The sequence below is a fragment of the Panthera uncia genome, chromosome D1, assembly GCF_023721935.1.
Source record: "Panthera uncia isolate 11264 chromosome D1, Puncia_PCG_1.0, whole genome shotgun sequence".
Taxonomy (NCBI): Eukaryota; Metazoa; Chordata; class Mammalia; order Carnivora; family Felidae; genus Panthera; species Panthera uncia.
Window position 1 is genome coordinate 8,514,511 of NC_064808.1, and position 18,195 is coordinate 8,532,705.

Sequence of the window (18,195 nt, forward strand, 5' to 3'; positions counted from 1 at the left end):
ACCGTTCCAACTGTCATGACACAAGGTGGACATCTGTCTGAGGGCTCCCCCCCTCCCATGCCACAGGGGAAGGCTTGTTGGCAGAGGGGGTATTCGCAAAAGAGATTTATCAGCAGGGGGTAGGATGTGATGTAGGGGACATTGTGTGAGGAAAGCGGAGGTGTAGGGCATGTCTGGGGCAGTAGCAGCTGGCCTGGTGTGCCTTAGAGGGTGAGATTCCATATTACAGTTGGGGAAACTGAGGCACAGAAAGTAACATGCCCAAAGGTTTATAGTTTAGAAGTGGGGTGTGAATCCGGCCTGACACCGGGCCTGTGTTCCTCACTGCTACACTGAGGTGTCCATGCGCGCCGGTGGTTGATATCGAGGGGATATCGAGGCCGGGGATGGGGGGTGGGGCAGGTGGGGGTTCTTGCCCAAAGCCACACAACCGACTGGTAATAGATAGAGCCTGGGCTGGACCGGCTCTTTCCAACTCAGCAACCTGGCCAAGGAGGGGACAGACAGCTCCGTCTTCGGGCTGAGTGAAAGCCTGGGGCCTTGGGCATGTAAAGGAAAGTTCCCACGACCCCTTAGGGTGTCTTACCTTTCCTGGCCCAGAGCCCGGGAAGGAAGGCCCCAGAGCCGTCTGCTGCCCGCCGAGCCATGGGAGTTAATAATTACGGGGTTTCAGGAGATAGAGGCCTGCTGGGAGGGGCCTCCCTCCTGGGCTGCTGCTTCTCAGAGATAGCAAAGGTTAGCAGGAGGCTCAGCCCGGGGGTGGGGGAGAAGGGCTTCTGCTGCTCGCCTGCTTGGCAGTCTCCGGAGGGACCTTCAGGCTGGCCCTGGCAATGGATGCCCCCAAGGAGCACACCAGGTGTCCTGCCCGAGGGACATGCCCCGTGTTCCTGGCAATGAGCTCGGGGGCTGTCTGCTACACTCCGTCGGTTCTGGGACCTGCCCTTGACGGGAACTTGGGAGAGGAGCCTTGGGACCCAGACAGGTGAGCTAGTGACCTTGATCATAGAGGGGAGGGGAGGAGGATTCTTGCCACTCTGCAGCGGCACTGGGGAAGAGGGGGTGAGAGGCCAGGCTCCTGACTGGGGGGGGGGGGGACTGGCGTGGAACCATGAGGGATTTCATGAGCCTCCTACAAGGTCAGTTGCCAAGGGGTGACCCTGATTCTCTAACTTGGTGGTTGTACAGACACAGAATCTGAGGCTCAGAGAGGGCAAGGCACATCTCCTAGGTCACACAGTGAGCTGAGGAGAGACCTAAGTTCAGAATCAGGGCCTGGGTCATCCAGGCCGGCAGTTTCCTGCTCATCTGTTTCCAGCCAAGGGTCTGTGGTCAGGGCTGTCAGGGGGGGATGGGGATGGCAGGGAGGAGGGTGGGGAAGGGCAGTGTCTTAAAGGCAGAGGACACACCTTTCACTTCTCCCTCCCCTCCAGCTGGCCAGGCCTCTCCTAGGCTCCCCATTTGTTGTCTGGCTGCATGTAGCTGCAGCCTCTAGTGAGTTCTCTGGCTTCTGGGCTGTCCTTCCAGAAAACTGGTGTAAGGGGTCTCAGCCCCATCACCCCTGGCTGTGTGATATCAAATAGGTTCCCGAACTTCTCTGAGCCTATCCTTTGCGGCTGAGGAGCAGAGCTCAGTGGGCGGTGGGAGGAGCTAGTGAGACCCTGGAATCCACTGGATGACCACTGGATGTATAGATGACGTGATGTTTTTTGGTAGCACTTGGGTGTCCGTGCTCCCAGAGTGGTGATCCCACATTTGTCCTTGGAGGCCTCGCTTAAGGGCCTCCACAGCCCACTAGCCATCCCCCCTCCTGCTAAGGACTCTTCCTCTGGGCCGACACCCTCTCCATGCCTTATCTCCCACCAGTCTGGGTTACCCTGACTTGGACCAGGTCTTATCTCCTGCCCAGGCTTATGAAGTCTTGGAGGGTAAAGGCCCTGTCCTGAGCTCTATTTGTGTCTTCTCCTCCTTCCTCTAAATAACGAACAGAGCACGTGTCGGGAAGACCACTGTTGCTCAACGCTTATTTGGTATAGAATTCAAGTCAACAAACATGATGACATCTGCTTTGGGCCAGACTCTGGGATAGGCTGGGGTAGGTGGAGAAACACTGCACCGAGAAGGAGCTGGTCCCTGCCCTTGAGAAACCAGTCGGGGAAACAATTGCCCCACAGAGTGAAGGGCGTTGGAGGCCTGGGTAGAATGATTCTGGTAGGTCAGAAGGGATGTCACAGTGGCCTGCACAGGTTGTGCACTGCACAAGGTGCCAGCCAAGGGAGTGAGTGAGCAAGGCATGAAATCTAGCCTGCCCTCCACTCGCCAAGTCCTGTGCCTTGGCATGGGCTGTGCCCACCTGGAAAAACAGTACTGTTTTCTATTTTTGACAAGGACACCATGCACTTAGCAAGGTGTGCCCTGGGCAAGCCGTGACCCTGGAAGTGGAAGTCTTTGTGAGTATGTCTCCCACCCCCCTTCTCCCTCCCATATCGGAGCCCCAGGATAATGGAGCATGCGTCTGCAATTTCCCTTTGGATCCCTAGCCCTTGTATGGTCCACAGTTTGTGTTCCGAAGGGGTACATGAACGAATGAACAAATGGATGAATGAAAGAAATGCGTGTCCCCAAATGAAGACCTGACAAATTCAGGCCTGTGGTTTCAGCTCTGTGGGCTCGGAAGAGTAGTGCCCTGAGTTCTGGTAGCTTCTGGAAGGGAAGCACCTCCTTCCTCCTGGCCTCCCAGGCCTCCCTAGACATGGAGGGTGGAAGCTACTGTCCCTGGCGGGAGGTTAGAGCTATATTCTCACTGGATCCAGCCCCGGGCTGAAGTCGAGGCCAGTGATCAGGGCTCAGGACGGGTGACAGAGGGACGGAGGGACTCAGGAACAGGAAGACCAGTGGTCTGGGATGCAGAAAAAGGTTTTGCAGAGGACGTGAGACCAGACGGCTGTGCTTGGTGGGGATGCATTCCCCCTAACTACAGATGCTGGGGAAAGGCAGGGAAGGCACCGGCAGTGAACCCGCTGTTCAGAACAAGAGGGAAAGGCCCCTTTGCGGGGCTGGCGGGGGGGTGCCCGGGGTTGAAGACTCCGGCCAAAGGTGGGTCCTCCCTTGGGAAAAGCGGATAGGCACTCAGAGTAAACCCGAAGGAAACTTGTTTTGGGGGCCTGGCCCCTTTCCCACCACGCAGGAGCAGGCACAGAGCGGGGAGCCCAAGGAAGAAGAGCCCCGGGGGAGGGGGGTGTGTGTGGGCGTGGGAGGGTGTCAGCAGGCTCTTGGTGACAAGTCGCCAAGCTTCTTGATGCAGCGGTGGCCCAGGGTTCGGGCCTCCCTGCGCCGGGGCCGCGGGGGGCCTAGAGACGAGTGGGCCGCGGGCTGCGGAGCGCGGCGCGAGGCGCAGGGCGCCGACACCGGGCTCCTCCCCCCCCCTCGGCTCCCGCGGGCGCACCGTCCCGGGGCGCGCGGCCGGCGGAGGGGCGGGGCCGGGCACGTGTCCTCGGGCCACCCCCTCGGCCACGTGACCCGCGGAGGGCAGGGGCGGGCTGGGCCGGGGGGCCGCGCGGCCGGCGGGGCTGCGGGAGGGACTGACAGGCGGCGGGCGGGGACGCGGCGCCGGGCGGCGCAGGGAGCTCGCGGCGGCGCCGGGATGTGGAGCGGGTAGGTCCGCGCGCGCTCGCCGCACCGCGCCGGCTCGGGCCGCGGCAGCCCCCCGGGGGTGGGGGTCCCTGCCGTGTGTGCCCCCTGCCCGCGGCGGAGAGGGGCCCCCTGTGGCCCGAGGACGGGCGAGCCAACTCGGGGCGGAGGTGGAAGGACACCCGGCGGGGGGCGGTCGGGGGTCTCCGGGAGGGTGGGGACTGTGAAGGGTGGGCGGCAGACCTTCCCCGGCGGGACGGCGCCAATTCCTAGCTCCTCTGGAGCGCCAGTGAGGAGGGAGGCAGCGGGGGGTGCAAACCAGAGTAAGTCTGGGGGGCGCGCCTGGAGGAGGGGGCCCCCAAGCCTGGATGAACCTTTGGAAAGCAGTGCAGTGGGGGAAAGGGGGCCGGGTCTCTGCCAAGGTCGCTAGTAAGTTGATGGAGCTCCATCTGGGGCTGCTGGCTCCGGCCTGGCTCGGAGGTGTGGGGTGGGACCTCCCTGCGGGCTGAAGGAGGGCGGCACAGCCGTGGGGCCCGGCTTCGTGGCCCCAGTCCCCGTGACTGTTTATTGGCTGTCAGGGGTGATCCCAGTCTCTGGCCCACCTGGCGTGGGACCCCTGCCCTGGCCGTGCAGAAAGCCTGTGGTCTTGTCAGGAACTTGGGCAAACACTTCCTCTTCCCCATAGCCTGGAAAGGCCAGGTCCTGGAAGAGATGTGGCCAGAGTGGGGTGGGTTGTATTCCTGTCAAGAACTGGGCCAACTGGGTGGTCCCAGGACAGGGCCCCTTCCCAGCCACAGCTGGGGAGTGAGGGAAGCCTCTCGGGAGACTGGCAGGTTGGAGAGGTTTCTAATGTGGGCTGGGTCCACTTTACTCGATGCGCCCAGCAAAGCTGGAGCTGGAGATGCTAGGGAGTTGTGGGGCTTTGTCCCCAGCAGGGGGTGCTGAGAGAAAGGGCTCCTGGTAGGGGTGAGGTGTGGAGAGGGGTGAGACTCTTAAAGGGCGAAAGTTGAAGCGGAGCCTGTGTGTTCTTTGGAAACGTAGTAGTCACCGCACCATGACCACTACCACCCCCACCCCGCCCAAGAAGAGTGAGTTTCCGGAAAAAGTGGTTAATGTGGAACCTGGTGAGATTAGCGCAATCCTTGCCTGAGGTTAACTGTGTTTAAGGGGCAGCCTAGTCTGGAAGAAGCTTGTGACCCCACGTGTTGGGGCCACCCAGGCAAAACACAGTCGCTGAGTTGCTGTGTGATCTTGAGCGTATGGCCTCACTTCTCTGGGTCTCTGGATGAAATGAGCAGGTGATCCAGGCGTGATCCAGGCCCAGAGTGCCCTTCCCTGGAGGCATCCAGGCCAGGGCCAGACAGACAGGGCTGGGAGCCATCAACAGATAGACGCTCTCTTTAAAGACAAAGTCCAAAAGACTCCAGGTCTTGGAGAAGACCCCTAGTCCGGCCTCCCTGCCAGATTTCCAAGAGCCTTCTGGATGAACCAGGCTGCCAAGCTGACCTCCCCACGCCATGATCCTCAATATAGCTCACCTTTTGCATGTACGTTTGGACCCCTAGGGCTTCAGGTACAGAGCACCTAGCAGGTGCTTTATAAATGCAGATGGAAAGCATAGGGGGCAGAAGGAGGAGCTGGAACTGGAAATGAGAGGCAGAGTTTTGGGGTTCCCCTGAGCACTGCATTTTTATGGACCCCCCTCCCCCCACTTGGATATTGGAGGCAGGGACTGAAGAAGGATCAGGGGCCAAGCTGCCAGCACCCACGGGGGGTCTGGTGTCCTGGAAACTCATCCAGACCCCAGCAGGAGCTGGAAGGGACCCTGCTTGGGGTCACACTTGCCCACGTAAGTCTGACTGAGCTGCTTGGGCTTGTGGCCTCCAGTGGCTCATGGCAGTCTGGGTAGGTATATATTTGGGCCCTCATTCTAGAGTATGAGTCGGGGATCAGGAGTCAGTGGCCCTGGCTAAGCTGTCAATGTCCCTGGGGTTTCGTTTTCTCATCGGTAGGTGAGGAATAGCAGCTGTTGATGGCTGGGTCCTGGTGCCAGTTCGCCCCCTTGGCCCCAGACCCAGGGCTGCTCTCCTAGGGTGGGTGGCAGGGGCAGGACTCTGCAGGAGCTCAGGCAGGCCCTCTTCCTGGGGACTCCGTGAGCAGGAGCCCTGAACTCTGAACCCAGAGGCAGCTCCCCCATAACCGGGATACTCCCCTCCCCCTTTCCCACAGTTTCCCACGTCCCCAGTCTTGGTGGCCAAGCCTGCTCTGAGGCGGTGAGGACAGCATCTTGGGTATATCTGCGGCTGACGTGGTGCTGGGCACTTGGGGCTCGGTCAGCAAAGACCAGAAATTGAGTTCTGGGCTAGTTTTCTGCCGCTAAGCGGCCACATGCCATTGGTCTAGCCCCCTGGTCTCAGTTTCCCTATCTGACAGATGGGGCCAATCATACTTCTCTCTAGGGAGGGCCAGTCTCTGACTGACCCCTCAGGAATGAAACAAGACCCCCCAACCTCCCAGGGATGGAGGACTGTGTCCTAGCAGGCAGGACCCTGGCCGGGGGGGGGGGGGGGGGTAGGCGCTCCAGGGCTGCACATAGGCTGTGTGGCCTTGAGCAGGTCACTTAACTGCTCTGAGTGTTGATTACCCTACGGGGCTTGGATCGGTGAGCCCCTGCCGGTTGGGCCGAGGTCACAGGGGTCTACAGTCTCAGACTTCCTCCGAAGTATGGCCTGGGGGCTTCAGGAGCAGGAGGGTGGGCCTCCTCCCTGGGAAGCAGTCATTCACCTTTCCCAGCTGCTCCTTCCGGGGGAGCTCTCCTGGATCTAACTAACCCCGGCCCCCCACCAGCCCCTGCCCCCTCAACCGGTGGAGCTATATTTCCTGCACTTGTGTGGAGCTCAGACCCTCATGAGAATCCTGCTTGTCCTAGACTCTCCCCAGGTCTGCCCAGGATTTGTGCCCAATAGGGTGGTGGAGGAGGGGCAGCAAAATGAGTTAGAATGTGGTGCGAAGGGGGCTCCGTGTGCAGTCATGCAGATTGGGTGGATCGGGGCCGGTGGGGTGCCCAGCACACGATGGGCGCTCACTATATATGTATTGGACTTTCAAGGTCATAGGGCGTCAGATTCTTCTAGGACTAAGCAGGAGGATGTGAGGCATGTGCTGTGTGCCCCCTTGCTCGGCGCCCACCCTCCCAGGCCTTGTGTTGGCTCCCAGTGGAGACACGGGGCTGGATTTCCTGTCTGGGCTGGGACCGGGTTGGCAGCCCAGGGGCTGTGGCGGGGAACGGTTTGCTTGGTCTGGTCCACCGGGTTCAGGCGTCCAACCTCCCTGCTTTCCATCCCGAGGCTGTTGCTGACCTCCGCCCTCCCGCTCTGTTTCCCCCTTGCACCTTCTCTCCCCGCCCCCCACCCCACGCTGGGGTCCCACTCTGTTTGCAGGCCTGGCCTCCTGTTCCTATGTATGAAATATATGACACCGTTGTCCTATTCTTCTGGAACCATCCCTTCTCAACCCTGGCAGTGGCTGCTCCTCAGACCTCCAGGCTGGCTCTCTGGCCCTAGGCACTGCAGTTTTGTTTTGTTTTGTTTTTTCCCCTGTCCCTCTCTCCAGCCCCAGGTCGTGCCACAGTCCCCCCAGCCCTGAGTCTTTTGTGTCTGTGTGGCCTGTGCACAGCCCCCTCCCGGCCCACAGACTTCCTCAAACCCCATCTGCATCCCGCCCCACTTCTCCAAAACCACCATTCATCTTTCCTCCCGTCTGGATTTTTCCGGCTGACGCGTCACATGATGCGATAGAGCTGGGACTCTGGGTTCAGTTCCCACCCTGTCACTTTTTGGCTGTCTGTTCCTGTCAGGTCGCCACCCCTCTCTGAACATCACGTGCCTCATCGTCCAAAGCGGGCTAGGGAGAGCATCTCCCTGCCGCGGCATCATGAGGTTGGGACTCGAACACGGCTTGACGGTTTGGAGCTGTGGGCTTAGCCCCTCTCTGTCAGCTCAGCCTGGCCGGGCTTGCTGGCCAGTCGGGGAGCCTCTGCAGGAAGCCTTTCCTGGGACCTCCCGCGGCCCCCAGACCGGAGTCACCTGGCTGTCAGCCTCGGTGCTCTCAGGGCTTATGGGAACACCTGTGGGTGCATGAGCACGAGTCTGAACTGGGCCCCTGTGCCGTGGCACCACCCTGTAGACCGGATCAGCCGAAGCCGCCCTGTTGGCCCCGGGGCAGAGGCTAGCGGTCCCATTGTGTCCCGGTGGTCCCAGCTCTGCTCCCTCCAATTCCAGAGCCTCCCTAACCAGCTCCTTCCAGCTTCTTTAATGAACCTGTCATGCCCATCAGCACAGGGATCTTTAATTCAAAGAGGTGACCTGGGCCCTGGTCAGTGGACAGGGAGAGACCTCGGGGCAGAAAGACCTCATGGCAGGCCGGTTGGGCTGGAGATGGGAAGAGGTACGCAGGATCCTCGCTGGGCCCTCCTGGCCCCTGGGAGTGACCTCTGCACAGGCCCTCCTGGTCCAGTGGGGGTTTCCGGGTGACTGAAGACCATAGGATCCAGGGGACCTGATTCTCATTTTGCCATGTTTTGTGGATGGAGACAAAGCCATGCTGGCTGGCCTAGGGCAGGATTGGCGGGGGTGAGGATTGCATTACTGCACCCCCACCCCCTTGTGTGTTTCCTGGGGAAGTGACCCAGTGGGGCCTTTCCTGTATAAACTGTCGTGGGCTCCGGGCAGTGGAGCCGGTTCAGGATGGAGGGTGTTGGATGCTCCCACTTTCCTCTGACCTTGACTCTTACTATCTCCTGCCTCTAACCCCTTCCCAGGGGCCCCTGCAGCGTATTGTGGATGCTGGACTCTGTTTCTGCCGGGAATGGGGACTGAAAAGGTTCCAACAGAGGGCCGTGGACCAGGGTTGAGGGGCGGGGAGGGGGTGCGGTGTGGTAGCCCGTGCCTGCCCAAGGAGTGCAGGTGGTCCCTTTGAGGTTTGCCAGCCTTTGGTTTGGGATGCTGAAGTGTGTGAAGCTGGGGCTGGACCTGTGGGGCCTAGGGCCCCTCCTGAAATTTCTGAGTCGCCTCACAGCCTAGAAGTGTGAGGGGAGGGCCTACAGATTCAAGCATCCCTTCCAGTACCGAGGTGGGGGGGGGGGTGTCTTTCCTGAACCCCTGGCCCCGGCATTGGGTGGTTCGTGACTACGGGGTGGATGTGTTCTTCATATGCTTTCAGCCATTAGGATTTTTTGAGTTGGGCTTTTTCACTGGGGAAGCTGGGGGCAGGGAAGATGGGAGATGGGTAGTGGGGAGGCCACTGTTGCCTCTGGCTGCAAAAGAGGGCCCCCATCCTTCCCGGTAGGGGGCTGAAGTGAGAGCCTGTTGGGAAACTAATGGGGGGCAGTCCAGCCATAACCCCAGCCCATGCCCTTGGGGCCAGCAGGAGAGTTAGTGTCTTTCACTCGGGCCCGGGGCCCAGACCACACTGGTGGCCCTCGTGGGAGGGGCTGGAGGTCTTTTTCTCCTCGGCGGGAACATGGCTGATGTGTGGGGTGGTCCTTGCAGAGGGAAAGGCACTGGGGCTGGGTGTCTGAAACCTGGAATCCTGCCTGGGTCACCCCCACCCTTGGCCCACAGTTCTCGCCCATCCTGTTGAAATGTGCAGTCCTCGAGTTGGGGTCTGCCACCCGCCCCCCCCACCCCCAAGCCTGAGTGACTATGGCCATCGTCTCTCACCTGAAGAAATGGGCACTGGGCCCGGGGCCTCCAGACTCTCAGCGGGAAGGACCTCCCTGAGGCCTGCGGTTTCAGCCGCGGGACCCAGAGCCCGGGCAGGCACAGTAGGGGTATCTGCCAAATGTGGCCACAGACGGCACGGTCTTTACATGGTGCTTCTCCAGTGACTGTAGGTCGTTACCCCCGTCCCACAGGTGGGAAGCAGCTTCAGAGAACTCTGGTGACATTCGCAGGGGCTGGCGCATACCCCAGCTCAGAGCCTGGCATGGACCCTGGCTTTGCCCTCCTGGGAGGCAGTGTCTGGGCCCGAGCAGAGGCTGAGAAGTTGGTCGGGCCAGAATTGGGTCACATTTCCCTGCTGCGGCAGGGAGTCGTCTCCTGAGTCCACCCGGGGCCTTGTAGACCTTGACCCTGAGGCTGATGCAGTAATTTCATACTCCCCCCCCCCCCCCCCCCCGGTGGGGGCTTCAGGCCAAAGACCTGGCTGCCCATCCTGCACAGCCACCCACCAGCTGTGTGAGCCCGGGCAAGTTCTACACTTCTGTAGACTCTGTCCCTCATCTGTGGGATGGGGACAGTCCCACAAATGCTACTGAGAGCCCTAAATGAGAGGGCATGGGCAGAGTATCCCAGCATCTGGCATGGTGGGAGTCCCCTGGGTGCGGACCCCAGCCCAGGGCCGCCATAGTGCTGCCATAGCCCCTCCTCAAGCCTCAGGGACCCCTTGCCAACGAGACTGTCCCCCACCCCCAAGGGTATTAGGAAAGATCATTGGCATAAACGCTGTTGATGGAGTGACAGATGTGTTTTCCCACTTCATCTATCAGTCCCCGGTCCCTGCCAGGCAGGACTCAGCCAAGGAACCATGAGGCCACACTCTGGGCCAGTTCCAAAGCCTAGGGCAGGCCAAACTAGGTGCCTGGACAGGGCCACGTGAAGGGCTGGGAATGGGCTCATTGCGGGGGTCCCTGGGTCCCCAGCCCCTTTGTGTTACCTGGGAGGGTCACCGACGTTCAGGGGCTGCTTGGTGACCGTGCCGGGGTCCACATGACAGGGAGGAGCAGCTGATCCCCAGTCTTGCCTTTCACACTTTCCCCTCAGCAATCCTGAGTCTCACGACCCCTTGGCCTCGTCTTTCCTCACTCCTGTGTGGGCCCCGCCGAGCCCCCTCCCCTCCACTTCCCCACTGTTATCAGTGGCCTGGCCCAGCCACTCACCCTCAGCCCAGCCACCGAGGCTCAGAAGCTGCTGGCTCAGGAGCTGCCAGCTTTTGCTGACTGAGCGAGTCCAGAGGTGCTGTCTTGGCACAAACCAGTGCCGGCCGGGCCCTCTCCCTTCCTGCCTCCCTCCCTCCCCAGGGTCTGTTGCAAAGTGAGGGGTGTGGATGGACAGTGGGGGGTGGGGGACAGAGGCTGATGGCCCCCTCACTACCTCTAGGGTCTTCAACTTCAGGGAGAGAAGGATCCTGAGGCCCAGAGAAGGGTGTTTGCCTGAGCTCACAAGGCAGACCAGCGGAGAGAGCCCAGACTGCTCCCCACAGGGAGCAGGAAGACAGTCCGCCCGGCCTGGGCTATTTGGCAGAACTTTCCTACCTCAGCAATGCCTGCCCTGGCTGGGTCCTTCCTCTCCCCGCCACCCTAAATGGGGTATAATTTGCATAAAATTTGCATTACCGATAGCCAAGAAGGCGGTTCCCATTTAAGTGCCTCCTGGGTGCCAAGGTTTTATGCAGGTCACATCCATCCAGTGACCCTGGAGGTAGGGCCATTGGGATCGTCCCCACTTTGAAGAAGTGGAAACTCAGATTCTCAGCACTGATGCATTTCCAGTCTTCTGCTGGACAGATAAACTGAGCACCTACTGTGTGCCAAGCTCAGCCCTAGGCCCTCAGCTGGAGAGGGTGGTTGACAAAGGTGAGTGAGTCGTGGCTTTGCCCCCAGGTGACCTCATGTTTGGTCCTTCTGCCCTTGACAGCCTCATGGGTAGAGTCCCTATTTTACAGAGTAGGCCGGGAGTGGCAGGTGCGCTGTCCAGGGTTGGTGCCTGGGCTCAGCTCTGGGTCTCAGGACCCCACCCTGTATTTGCTGTTTGCCTCGCAGCCAGCCCCACCCAGACGAGGGCCACCCGCCGCCCCTTGAGGCTGTCCCCGTCCCCTGGAAGAGCGTGGGCCCCTGCAAAAGCCACAGAACGGAGTCCCCAAGAGGCCTGGCGGAGACCCCTGGAGGGGAGGAGGCCCAAGGTGAGGAGGGCCCTGTGGCCGCCCCGCTGGACGTGCTCCGCCTGCGAAGCTCTTCCATGGAGATCCGCGAGAAGGGCTCAGAGTTCCTGAAGGAGGAGCTTCACAAAGCCCAGAAGGTGGGGGCTCAGAGGGCAGCGGGAGGGGCTGCGGGGACGAGGGGCCCGTCTGGAGGAGCTGTGGGCTCTCCCTGGGCACCCAGAGAGATCGTGCACCTGCCAGGGCCGGCTGCGCGGAGGCCTGTGCTGGGCGTGAGGGAAGCACAGAAGAGAGTTCTGCTTGTGACTTTTGAAGGACTTCTAGAAGTCTTGACTTCTCTGAAAGCCTGTCCTAAGCTCTAATAGACCGGCGGGTGGGGCTTCAACATGCCACAAGCTAAATGGAAAATGCATCATAAACTGTAGGACAACAGAGGAAGGGCGGTCAGGGCCCAGAGGCCCACGTAAGATGACCCTGGCAATGGAGCCTGATCGGGGCGGGTGGGGGGAAGCGGGGTGCCCGGTCCCCTCCATACCAGGCCCGGGGCCCCTGTGGGGCTCACGGCCACCCACCTGGAACCCCTCCCCCTCCCCAGGAGCTGAAGCTGAAGGACGAGGAGTGTGAGCGGCTGTCCAGGGTGCGGGAGCAGCTGGAACGGGAGCTGGAGGAGCTGACAGCCAGCCTGTTTGAGGTGTGGTGGCCGGCTTGGCGGGGGCGGGGGGGGGGTGGTTGCAGGTTGGGGAAGGCGGCTGCCGGGTGTCCGCAGGCCCCTCTGCACTCACGCGGAGCCTGCCTTCTTCCCAGGAAGCCCACAAGATGGTGCGAGCAGCCAACATGAAGCAGGCAGCGTCGGAAAAGCAGCTGAAGGAGGCACGGGGCAAGGTGAGGGCCCCACGGGCTTCGAGCCACACCCAGAGCTCCCGCCCTGCCCGCCCCGCCAGCCCCCGAGAGCGCTGGGCTTTCGCCACCCGGTGGGACCCCGGCGTGTTCTCGTGGGTGGCGGGGATGGTTAGACCACGGCCCAGGACGTCGAGGCAGAGGTGTCTGAGACGACACAGCTCCCCGGGGACTCGAGCAGCGTTCGCACCGCACCAGAGACCTTTGCGGGGCCTCACCAGGGCAGGGAGGATCCCGTGGGCAGTGCAATTTCTCCTGCCTCCTTCCATACGCCCTTTACAAAGCAGAAACCCCAGTCTGGCTACGGGAGCCTGGGCAGGTAGCTTCCTCTCTTGGAGTCTATTTGCACATCTGTAAAATGCGAGGGCTGTGTGGTTCCTGGCTCCTGAGGGCCCCTCAGTGGGAGGCCCGGCCAGCCCCCAGACGGGTGCGCGTCACAGAGCCCTGGCGTACGGTGTGACCTCAGGCAGGCCGCGTTTCCTCTCTGAGCCTCAGTTTCCTTAGCTGTGAAATGGGTGTGTCAGTCCCCCCTTCAAAGGCCATTCCAAGGGTAACAGCAGGGGTCGGGTACTAGTCACTGCCGGGACAGGCTGTCCTGAGCCGGGGCGGCAGGCCGGGGCAGCCTGGGCAGCGTTAGCCCTGGACTAAGGTTGACGTCCACCTCACCCCGGCCAGATCGACATGCTGCAGGCGGAGGTGACAGCCTTGAAGACACTGGTCCTCACGTCCACACCGGCCTCTCCCAACCGCGAGCTCCACCCACAGCTGCTGAGCCCCACCAAGGCCGGGCCCCGCAAGGGCCACTTGCGCCATAAGAGCACTAGCAGCACCCTCTGCCCCGCCGTGTGCCCCGCTGCCGGACATACCCTCACCCCGGACAAGGAGGGCAAAGAGGTGAGGGGTGGCGGGCGGGCGGGCGGTGGTGGATGCGGGACAGGGAGACAGTGCCCAAAGTCCGCCAGGCAGTGGGGCCCAGTGGAGAGGCCTGACCCCTCACAGTGTGACCTGGAGCCTGGCCTGCCCTGTCTGGGCCTCTGTGTCCTCTGGGAGAGCTGGGCAGGTTTCTGTGATAGGAGGTTTGGGCCTCGGCCTCTGGGTGTACCACGTGGGGACCCTGATAGGCCCTCCAAGCCCCTCTAAGCAGTAGGTGATGTTCTGTGCGCCTGAGGCTGGCCTTGGCCTGAGGGCCTGCCTTGGGTGGGGGGATGGGGGAGTTCTGCTTGGAGACACAAGGAGGCCTCAGCCTAAGGAGGCCACTGCTGGGCCTCTGGGGACAGGCTGCTTGGACCCTGGGCGCTCACAGCCCTGACGCCCAAGACCGTCTTGGGACATCCCTGGACTCGAGGGTCTTCGACACCTTCTGGCTCCGGTGCCTAGACAAGCATAGCATTTGGGAGCTGTCTCCCTCCCTGCCCGGCTGGGTGCATGGACTGCTTGGTCCAGGCTGGGCAGCGGCCACAGGTCCTTGGCCACAGGTCCTTCGGCGAGTGAGGTCACCCGTCAGAGCCTCAGTTTCCTCACAAAAGTAGGGCCTCCTGGGGGCTATGGGGCGCTGACGAGACCTGGATGTCAGGAGCTCGGCTCAGGGCTGCACCGGGCGAGCCCTACAAGGGCTGTCGTGGGATTCTGTTTCCTGTGGTCTTTGACACCAAGGCAGCCCCCAGCCCGCTCCTGCCCTATGTCTCTGGAGCCTCCAGGGAGCAGGTGCGGGCCAGGCCTCTCCCCCTCCCCCCACTTCTGAGCTCTCAGCTTCCGACTGAACACTAACATCTCCTTCCTCCCGTCTGTCTCTGTGCACCTGTCTGTCTGTCCGTCCGTCTGCCCTGCCCACCCAGCCCGGGCTGGCCCCCCTCCTCTCCCTGCTCCTCTGCGTGGTCCCCAGCAAGGCTGTTCACCTCACCTACGAGCCGGCTTGGCAGCTCCTACCTGGGGAGCCGCCCACGGCCCCCACCTCCACCTCCGCTACCTCTCTCTCCTTTTCCCGACAGGTAATGGCCGCAGAGAGGGGCCGCCCCTCCGTCCCCCACCCCCAGCCTCACTCACACTGCACGTGCCCCAGGGCGGCCAGCGGGTGGCCTCTCCAGAGCAGGTGGCCCGCGTGTGTTCCCTCTGTGTGCCTGTGTCTGTGTGTGCCGTGGTACCTGTGTGTACGGGGAGGGGGGCGGGGGTCCCGCGGGGCCACTTTTCAACTTCTCCCCCTCCACGAGGCAGTGAGGGTCTTCAGGAAGGGGCCCTGGACCCAAGTAGAGGCAGGAAGCTAAAAGCACACCTGGATGTGCAAGCTTGAGTTCTGAGGTCTTTGGGGCGAAAGGAAGGAGGCCGTCCTTCCTCGGGACTCGGCTTCCCCGCCTGGCCGCTGGGGACAGACTCACCGGCAGGCTGGGGCCCGTCCCGCAACCTCCCCGCCTCCCCACCGCTGTGGGCTCTGCCCTTCCTGGCCATGCTGCCCCTCCCCCCCACCCAGCGCCTTGACCGCTGCACCCCGCTCACCCTCCCCCACAGGTGGACACGACCCTGTTCGCAGAGTTCCAGGCCTGGAGGGAATCCCCCACCCTGGACAAGACCTGCCCCTTCCTTGAAAGGGTGTACCGGGAGGACGTGGGCCCCTGCCTGGACTTCACCATGCAGGAGGTGAGGCAGGGCAGAGGGCGGCCGGCCCGGGGCCCAGCGCCTCAGCCAGAGGTCAGCCCCTCACTGCTCCACCTGCTGCCCCGCTTTGTTGCAGCTCTCGGCGCTGGTACGGGCCGCCGTGGAGGACAACACGCTCACCATCGAACCCGTGGCTTCGCAGACGCCGCCCACCGCGAAGGTGGCCGCGGTGGAGTGTGGCAGCACCAAGTACGTTCAGCGCCCTTCACCCTTCCTTGCGCACTTGAGAGAGCCACACCTAGCCTTGAGCTCTGCCGAGGGGGTGGCCAGGGATTGAGCCTCAGGCCTGCCTGCGGAGGGTCCGGGTGTGGGACCCGAGAGGAGCAGGGGCGGGGGGTGGGCTAGAGTGCAAAAGCACGGTGGCTGCCATCACCCCCCCCCTCTCCCCCCCCCCCCCCCGCCCTGTGCGGGGAGGACTCTTTGGCAGAAGTTCCTGCCTTTAGTCACGGACCCCCAGGCCATCCAGGGGGGTCTGGGAGCTGGAGTCTCCCTCTTCCCAGCCTGGCAGACATCCCTCTCCCACCCCCAACTCTCTCTCCCACAATGGGCTCTGGGCCCCGACTGACATGTAAGTGAAGTCATTTCTTGGCTCCCCTTCTGCTAATAAATAACCAAACAGCCCTCATGTCTTGGCTTTCCTGCTACTCAGCTGGCATCGAGCAGGGCTCGCAGCAGAACAAAATAGCCTTGGTAGAGCAAGGGGCAGAGACAGGGAGCATTTTCCCTTGGCAGCCCAGGATTTGACCTGCCAGGGAGGCCCCTTGGGGAGAGTCTTGTCACTCATGGGAATATTTGAGCCATTTTGAAGGATGAGTGGCAGTTTGCCAAGTAGGGATGTGCCTTGCAGGCAGAGGGGACAACATGAGTGAAGGTGTGAGAGGCCACGGTATGAATGGAAGCATCACTGGGTTTGCAGAGCGGTGGCGTGGGTAGGGAGTTGGGGCTGAGGCCACACAGGAGGGCCAGAGTGTAAAGGGCCTTGAATGAAGTTTGGGCTTTGACCCACTACGCCAGCATTTCACAAGCTCATCAATAGATGTACCCTGAAAAGAGGGTTGCCAAGTCCAATCAGAGTCACAGTGAATCTGGAGGCAGCAAAGGCACTGATAAGTCCCGCACCCCAGGAGCCTACTTAACCTTCCTCTGCTCTGGATTCTCCATAACGGTTTCCTGGGCAGTAGCAAAGCAGCGGGGAAAGATGCTGGGCTACATACGGGCTTTTGGAGGAGCCCCTGGCTGTAACGTGGAGCTGAGAGGATCCAGGCAAAAGGCCCCTTGCGTGACCTAGCCTGGGGACTTGGTGACAGAGTGGAGGAGAGAGAAGACTCTTGTTTAGTTGGGGAAGGCATCACTGAGTCTGAGGGCCCCGATAAAGTAGGGGGACTGCAGAGAGTGGAGCTTTGGTACACCCGGCATGAGGTTGACTGAACTCTCCTGCCCAACAGTGGCGAGGTGAGGGCTTTAGGGGTGGGATCCAGCTTAGTTCCGAGATCTATCCCAGGGACTTCTAGGGCTGCCCCTTCCTTGGCCTGGCCCTGGGCTCCTTGGGAAGCTGGGGTCGAGGGAGGGGCTGCCAGGTCCCACCCCGCCGTGTCTGTTTGCCTCTCCCTCCCTCTGTGCATCTTTCTGGCTGCTGCGTCCTGCCTGCGTGAGCTGGGTGGGCAAGCCTCAGCCAGCCTCCAAGGCCCCCTCTGCTTTCCTCTAGTACCTGTGCCCTGAGCGGGCTGGCTCGTGCCTGTCGCCACCGAATCCGGCTTGGGGACTCAGAGAATCACTACTACATCTCACCGTCCTCCCGGGCCAGGGTAAGTCATCCAGTGGGAGTGTCACTTGGCTTCTCAGGGGCACATTGGGCTGGGGCTCCGGGCTCCAGGCCTGGGAGCACAACCTTGATCTGCAGAGCAGGGCACAGGCTCAGAGAGGTACAGAGACTGACTGGGGCCACACAGCCGAGCCTGGTGAATTAGTTTGTCATTACCACAAAACAAATGACCATAAACTTAGTGGCTTAAAACAACACCTGTTTATCATCACGGTCTCCCTGGGGCAGGAGTCAGCCCAGCTTAGCTGAATCTTCTGCTCAGGGTGTCAGAGGCTCCAGTCAAGGGGTTGGCTGGCTGCTTCCTTCCTGGGGATAGTGGTCCTCTTCTGAGCTCCCGTGGCCATTGGCAAGACTCAGTGCCTAGGGGTGAAGGACTGAGGGACCTGTGTGCCGGCCGAAACCTAACCATGGGAGTGACATTAGAGTTCGGGTTAAAGTTCCAGGCTCCTGACTCCCAGCTCAGGCTCTGGCCCCAGGCTCTTGAGAACGTTCTGAGGCACGTCTGTTACTCGAGCCTGACTGTCCGTGGCAGGTGCCACGAGGGCTCCGGGAATCCCAGCTTCCGTCCTCACGTGCCAAGTGGCCCAGGCTGCGTCAGTGGACCTCACTGAGCTGGGGGCAGGGGTCGGGTGGTCCTCGTTCCTCTGTCCCCTCACAGACTGTGAACAGGACTGCAAGGAGCCAAAGAGAATGTGTGAGAAGGTTCTGAAGCTTGGTACAAAGGTGACACAGGGTGGGTGGGTCCTCCTTTAGGAACCATCTCCTGCCCTCAACCTACTAGAGGCTCCTCACAGGGATCAGAGTGGACAGATGGCCCCACTGCTGGGCAGCTTGTTCGGTTACGACAGCTCCCGCAGGGCATCCAATGTGTTGTCTTGGCCACCCCCACGGCAGTGAGCTGAGCCCCCATTTGTATATGGGGAGTCTATGCCTTAGGAGGGGGTATAGCCTAGACCCGGAGGCTCCCCATTCTGAACCCAGTCCCCCTTCGCTGCAGCCTCCGCCCCACGCATCTGTGCCCAGAGCCCTGTCCGGTGGCATTTTCCTGATCCCCACCAGGGCTCACCAGAAGGATCTGCGCCAGACATTCCGTGCCTGGCAAAGCTACCTCTAGAACCTTGTTTCTTCCAGGCCTCCTATGTCTCTGCGTTGGGCAGAGCTGGGATGGGAGACGAGAAGGGTGTGAAGTTTCAGGATGTGGTCCCCACACTCTGAAGAGACCAAGGAGTGTGGAATCCACAGGGAGAAGAGATTTGTGTCCCCAA

The 18,195-nt window shown here is 61.4% G+C and overlaps 1 protein-coding gene across 7 annotated transcripts in view; it reads left to right on the forward strand.

The window, feature by feature from the left end:
* Positions 1-18,195, forward strand: part of RAB3IL1 (RAB3A interacting protein like 1) — a 43,051-nt gene that overhangs the window by 21,686 nt on the left and 3,170 nt on the right. For 3 of the 7 annotated variants that reach the window (XM_049644926.1, XM_049644930.1, XM_049644929.1), the window contains 8 exons: positions 11,447-11,702; positions 12,158-12,253; positions 12,367-12,444; positions 13,135-13,353; positions 14,295-14,447; positions 14,962-15,090; positions 15,185-15,297; positions 16,814-16,913. In XM_049644926.1, the coding sequence (XP_049500883.1) occupies positions 11,447-11,702; positions 12,158-12,253; positions 12,367-12,444; positions 13,135-13,353; positions 14,295-14,447; positions 14,962-15,090; positions 15,185-15,297; positions 16,814-16,913 (1,144 nt within the window). Of the gene's footprint in view, positions 1-779; positions 983-3,515; positions 3,652-11,446; positions 11,703-12,157; positions 12,254-12,366; positions 12,445-13,134; positions 13,354-14,294; positions 14,448-14,961; positions 15,091-15,184; positions 15,298-16,813; positions 16,914-18,195 lie in introns of those variants that run through there. The other 4 variants (XM_049644928.1, XM_049644931.1, XM_049644934.1 and 1 more) reach the window with 4 other exon arrangements.